General features: G+C 44.2%; 1 protein-coding gene across 1 annotated transcript in view; it reads right to left on the bottom strand.

The window, feature by feature from the left end:
• fnbp1a (formin binding protein 1a) overlaps positions 1-6,671 on the bottom strand; it is a 39,233-nt gene that overhangs the window by 28,696 nt on the left and 3,866 nt on the right. Inside the window, exons 5-8 of the mRNA XM_034542575.1 lie at positions 3,514-3,576; positions 3,239-3,334; positions 2,068-2,082; positions 1,582-1,710 (exon numbers count right to left, since the gene is read on the bottom strand). Of these exons, the coding sequence (XP_034398466.1) occupies positions 1,582-1,710; positions 2,068-2,082; positions 3,239-3,334; positions 3,514-3,576 (303 nt within the window). The remainder of the gene's footprint in view (positions 1-1,581; positions 1,711-2,067; positions 2,083-3,238; positions 3,335-3,513; positions 3,577-6,671) is intronic.

The following is a 6,671-nucleotide window of genomic DNA, read 5'->3' as shown; positions in this document are numbered from 1 at the left end:
TCCTTAGGGCTCAGCCTTAGAGATAAAGTAAGGAGATGAGTTTCCTCCTTAGGGCTCAGCCTTAGAGATAAAGTAAGGAGATGAGTTTCCTCCTTAGGGCTTAGCCTTAGAGATAGGGTAAGGAGATGAGTTTCCTCCTTAGGGCTCAGCCTTAGAGATAAAGTAAGGAGATGAGTTTCCTCCTTAGGGCTCAGCCTTAGAGATAAAGTAAGGAGATGAGTTTCCTCCTTAGGACTCAGCCTTAGAGATAGGGTAAGGAGATGAGTTTCCTCCTTAGGGCTCAGCCTTAGAGATAGGGTAAGGAGATGAGTTTCCTCTGTAGGACTCAGCCTTAGAGATAGGGTAAGGAGATGAGTTTCCTCCTTAGGACTCAGCCTTAGAGATAGGGTAAGGAGATGAGTTTCCTCTGTAGGACTCAGCCTTAGAGATAGGGTAAGGAGATGAGTTTCCTCCTTAGGACTCAGCCTTAGAGATAGGGTAAGGAGATGAGTTTCCTCCTTAGGGCTCAGTCTTAGAGATAGGGTAAGGAGATGAGTTTCCTCCTTAGGACTCAGCCTTAGAGATAAAGTAAGGAGATGAGTTTCCTCTGTAGGACTCAGCCTTAGAGATAGGGTAAGGAGATGAGTTTCCTCCTTAGGGCTCAGCCTTAGAGATAGGGTAAGGAGATGAGTTTCCTCCTTAGGACTCAGTCTTAGAGATAGGGTAAGGAGATGAGTTTCCTCTGTAGGACTCAGCCTTAGAGATAGGGTAAGGAGATGAGTTTCCTCCTTAGGACTCAGTCTTAGAGATAGGGTAAGGAGATGAGTTTCCTCCTTAGGGCTCAGCCTTAGAGATAGGGTAAGGAGATGAGTTTCCTCTGTAGGGCTCAGCCTTAGAGATAGGGTAAGGAGATGAGTTTCCTCCTTAGGGCTCAGCCTTAGAGATAGGGTAAGGAGATGAGTTTCCTCTGTAGGGCTCAGCCTTAGAGATAGGGTAAGGAGATGAGTTTCCTCCTTAGGGCTCAGCCTTAGAGATAGGGTAAGGAGATGAGTTTCCTCCTTAGGACTCAGCCTTAGAGATAGGGTAAGGAGATGAGTTTCCTCCTTAGGGCTCAGCCTTAGAGATAGGGTAAGGAGATGAGTTTCCTCTGTAGGACTCAGCCTTAGAGATAGGGTAAGGAGATGAGTTTCCTCCTTAGGACTCAGCCTTAGAGATAGGGTAAGGAGATGAGTTTCCTCCTTAGGGCTCAGCCTTAGAGATAGGGTAAGGAGATGAGTTTCCTCCTTAGGACTCAGCCTTAGAGATAGGGTAAGGAGATGAGTTTCCTCCTTAGGGCTCAGCCTTAGAGATAGGGTAAGGAGATGAGTTTCCTCTGTAGGACTCAGCCTTAGAGATAGGGTAAGGAGATGAGTTTCCTCCTTAGGGCTCAGCCTTAGAGATAGGGTAAGGAGATGAGTTTCCTCCTTAGGACTCAGCCTTAGAGATAACTGGTACCAGGGTGTGGTAGTGCTGGTTTACCTGGTAAATAACTGGTACCAGGGTGTGGTAGTGCTGGTTTACCTGGTAAATAACTGGTACCAGGGTGTGGTAGTGCTGGTTTACCTGGTAAATAACTGGTACCAGGGTGTGGTAGTGCTGGTGCTGGTCTTGGTTAAACTGGTTCAAACTGGTCACATAGTCTTTCCTGGACTCTTCAGCAGCTTGTTTTTTCTGTTGAGCCGTCTGCCGAGCCTGAAACCAGAAGAGGATTTGAAACAAAATATAGCAATACATGTATAAGTATATAAACATACATAATTAGTATATATATATATATATATATATATATATTATTATTTTTTTTTAAATATATATACGAAGCAGCAATACCACTTACAGACAGCTGACTTCAATACTAATAATAACATAATAATCTGCAGCATATCTTCTTGATGCTGCGCTTGTGTTGTTGTTTGTTTATTTTCTATTTGTTGTGTTTTAGAGTGTAAATAACTAATAACTATGAACTGAAGAGTCTCTTCAAATGAACTCCTAAATGGAATAAAATAAAGATGGAATTCATGGAATTTAAAATAAATGTGAACTTACTTTCAGTGAGCAGCGCTAACAGAGAGACACACAGGAGTGAGATATCACAGATTAGTGAGATATCAGCCCTGAAACATCATCCTGAAACATCATCACTTCATCCTGAAACATCATCCTGAAACATCATCACTTCATCCTGAAACATCATCCTGAAACATCATCACTTCATCCTGAAACATCATCCTGAAACATCATCACTTCATCCTGAAACATCATCCTGAAACATCATCACTTCATCCTGAAACATCATCACATCATCCTGAAACATCATCACTTCATCCTGAAACATCATCACATCATCCTGAAACATCATCACTTCATCCTGAAACATCATCCTGAAACATCATCACTTCATCCTGAAACATCATCCTGAAACATCATCACTTCATCCTGAAACATCATCCTGAAACATCATCACTTCATCCTGAAACATCATCACATCATCCTGAAACATCATCACTTCATCCTGAAACATCATCACTTCATCCTGAAACATCATCACTTCATCCTGAAACATCATCACATCATCCTGAAACATCATCACTTCATCCTGAAACATCATCACTTCATCCTGAAACATCAACACATCTGAAGGCATGAGATCATGCTTGTAGTGAATGATTGGTGTCCGCTAAGTTATCCAGTATAAAGTACACAAACTACTCCACTACCCAGGTGCTCAAGTTAAAGATGGAGTACCTGCAGTATAAAGTACACAAACTACTCCACTACCCAGGTGCTCAAGTTAAAGATGGAGTACCTGCAGTATAAAGTACACAAACTACTCCACTACCCAGGTGCTCAAGTTAAAGATGGAGTACCTGCAGTATAAAGTACACAAACTACTCCACTACCCAGGTGCTCAAGTTAAAGATGGAGTACCTGCAGTATAAAGTACACAAACTACTCCACTACCCAGGTGCTCAAGTTAAAGATGGAGTACCTGCAGTATAAAGTACACAAACTACTCCACTACCCAGGTGCTCAAGTTAAAGATGGAGTACCTGCAGTATAAAGTACACAAACTACTCCACTACCCAGGTGCTCAAGTTAAAGATGGAGTACCTGCAGTATAAAGTACACAAACTACTCCACTACCCAGGTGCTCAAGTTAAAGATGGAGTACCTGCAGTATAAAGTACACAAACTACTCCACTACCCAGGTGCTCACCTTCTCTCCATCCGTCTTGTTGTCTAGGTCGATTCTGTCGGAGACTTGCTGCGCTCGCTCCGCCTCCTTACAGTCACGCTCAAAGCGACGTTTACTCTGTCAACAAAATAAGTAAACATCAATAAAAGTGTGTATGTTAGAGGCATAGCATATGTGGGCGGAGTTAGAGGCATAGCATATGTGGGCGGAGTTAGAGGCATAACATATGTGGGTGGAGTTAGAGGAATAGCATATGTGGGCGGGTCAACATGTGTTGATGGTCAGATGTCACTCACAGACTCCAGTTGTTTCCAGGAGCTCTCAATGTGCTGCTGGGCACGGCGGCCATCTTGGAAATGCTGCAACAACAATAACAACAACAACAACAACAACAACAACACATTATTTCACTGGTCAGAACTCCAGCAGCTTTGACTGGTTTTAAAATGTTCATATCTTATTTTTGAACTCTGATTTCCCATGTTTGGTGTTTTTGAAATTATTTTGATGGAAAATGTAAATATACTCACACACACACTGAAATGTGCCAATCACCCAGTTTTAAGTGTTTGTGTGCGTATATATAAAATATGTAAGTTGTGGTATTAGTACTTTTACTTGTATGTATATATTATGTAACAGTAAAGAGAGATATTAGTACTTTGCACATATTTTATACATTCAAGTAAAAGTACTAATATCACACTTTACTGTTACATATTTTATATACTAGTACAAGTACTAACACCAAACTGTACTGTTTACTGTGAGTGAGTGAATGTCTGTGTGAGTGGCCTTGTGTAGCGTGTGTGTGTGTGTGTACTCACAGTCTTCCTCTCGGCCTTCACTTCCTGTGTGTAGCGTGTGTGTAGCGTGTGTGTGTACTTCCTGTATCTTACTGAGTATATTCTTTAAAGAGGTTTCTCTGCTATATTACTACTGTATCTGCTGTATTTAGTTATACTAGAATGCTAGTCTGTACTGTCTTTCTAAATTGAACATTTTGAGCTGCGATTTCTTGCTTTTTTACACAAGTGACTGAAAAGTCAACCAAACCAGCTAGGATTTAAGTATTTGTTCTGTAATCCAAATCTACTAGGGACTAAACTATATTCTACTTTCTACCTTGAGGTAAACTGATCTTTGTCCTTAATCAGTTTGGCAAGAATTTCACATTCTAGCAAACTGAGACTTCACTGGTAGCGAGGATCCTCCTGCCTGAGTGCCGACTCATACCAGTATCGATCACTGAGTGGGCAATTCCTTCAACGACCTGTGGGCGGGCTCGACACAGCTGTAACTAATTATCGCCAACTCAGGTGTATAACCAGGTTGGGGCTTGGAGCGTCAGGGAAGACTCCTCGTATGAAGACTCGGAGGATAAAGACCTAGGAGTCTTTCGTGGGAGTCAAGACTCGGAGGATAAAGACCTAGAAGTCTTTCGTGGGAGTCAAGACTCGGAGGATAAAGACCTAGAAGTCTTTCGTGGGAGTCAAGACTCGGAGGATAAAGACCTAGGAGTCTTTCGTTGGAGTCAAGACTCGGAGAATAAAGACCTAGGAGTCTTTCGTTGGAGTCAAGACTCGGAGAATAAAGACCTAGGAGTCTTTCGTGGGAGTCAAGACTCGGAGGATAAAGACCTAGGAGTCTTTCGTTGGAGTCAAGACTCGAAGGATAAAGACCTAGAAGTCTTTCGTGGGAGTCAAGACTCGGAGGATAAAGACCTAGGAGTCTTTCGTGGGAGTCAAGACTCGGAGGATAAAGACCTAGGAGTCTTTGGTTGGAGTCAAGACTCGGAGGATAAAGACCTAGGAGTCTTTGGTTGGAGTCAAGACTCAGAGGATAAAGACCTAGAAGTCTTTCGTGGGAGTCAAGACTCGGAGGATAAAGACCTAGGAGTCTTTGGTTGGAGTCAAGACTCGGAGGATAAAGACCTAGGAGTCTTTGGTTGGAGTCAAGACTCGGAGAATAAAGACATAGGAGTCTTTGGTTGGAGTCAAGACTCGGAGGATAAAGACCTAGGAGTCTTTGGTTGGAGTCAAGACTCAGAGGATAAAGACCTAGAAGTCTTTCGTGGGAGTCAAGACTCGGAGGATAAAGACCTAGGAGTCTTTGGTTGGAGTCAAGACTCGGAGGATAAAGACCTAGGAGTCTTTGGTTGGAGTCAAGACTCGGAGAATAAAGACATAGGAGTCTTTGGTTGGAGTCAAGACTCAGAGGATAAAGACCTAGGAGTCTTTCGTGGGAGTCAAGACTCAGAGGATAAAGACCTAGGAGTCTTTCGTGGGAGTCAAGACTCAGAGGATAAAGACCTAGGAGTCTTTCATTGGAGTCAAGACTCGGAGGATAAAGACCTAGGAGTCTTTCATTGGAGTCAAGACTCAGAGGATAAAGACCTAGGAGTCTTTGGTGGGAGTCTTCGGTGGTGGCTGAGGGCGGCTGAGTATAAACATTTCCCTGTGATAATGTGTTTTCTTTCCATACCTGTGTGCACATCTACTCGTAGATACTATAGACCGCGGACTCGGTCACACATGCATCAAAATCCTTCCTCTCTTATTTATCCCACCCGCTCCACACAGACCCAGCGCCTCGTCATAGGGGGCCTCTGGAACTGCCAGTCAGCTAACCGCAAGGCGGACTTCATCTCTGGCTTCGCTATCAAGCAATCACTGGACTTCCTGGCTCTCACTGAGACTTGGATCACACCAGACAACATCAACCCCTGCTGCTCTCTCCTCGGCCTTCTCCTTCAGCCACACACCCAGACCCTCTGGTCGGGGTGGTGGTTCAGGTCTACTCATCTCACCCAAATGGAGTTTTGCTCTCTACCCGCTTCCATGTACCCCACTGTCTTTTGAGTTTCATGCAGTGACGGTTACTCATCCGGTTCAACTAACCGTTGTTGTTCTCTACCGTACACCTGGCTCCTTTGGAGACTTCTTGGAAGAACTTGACGTCCTCCTATCAAACTTCCCAGAAAATGGCCCCCCGCTCATCCTTCTGGGTGACTTTAACATCCAGACAGAGAAGTCATGTGACCTGCTAGTCTTACTGTCTTCCTTTGATCTCCCTCTCAGTCCTTCCCCTCCTACTCACAAAGCTGGACACCACCTTGACTATATTTTCACCAGAAACTGCTCTACATCTAACCTCACTGTAACTCCACTTCATGTTTCTGACCATTTCTTCATCTCGTACTCTCTCCCACTCTTTGGAACTGACAACCCTCCCACAACGGACTCTGCACCTGTCCGTCGCAACATCCGCACCCTCTCACTCTCTCTCCCTCTCACCCTCTCTCCCTCTCACCCTCTCTCCCTCTCACCCTCTCACCGTCTCACCCTCCTCACTCCCTCCTCTGTTCTGTCAGCCCTCCCTTCAACCGATTCCTTCTCACTCATGCAGCCGAACTTTGCCACTGACCCTCTCCTCTCTACTCTGTCGTCCTCTC

Source organism: Cyclopterus lumpus, chromosome 9, assembly GCF_009769545.1.
Source record: "Cyclopterus lumpus isolate fCycLum1 chromosome 9, fCycLum1.pri, whole genome shotgun sequence".
Taxonomy (NCBI): Eukaryota; Metazoa; Chordata; class Actinopteri; order Perciformes; family Cyclopteridae; genus Cyclopterus; species Cyclopterus lumpus.
The sequence above is the reverse complement of the archived record's forward strand: the minus strand, read 5'-3'. Positions and strand labels throughout refer to the sequence as shown.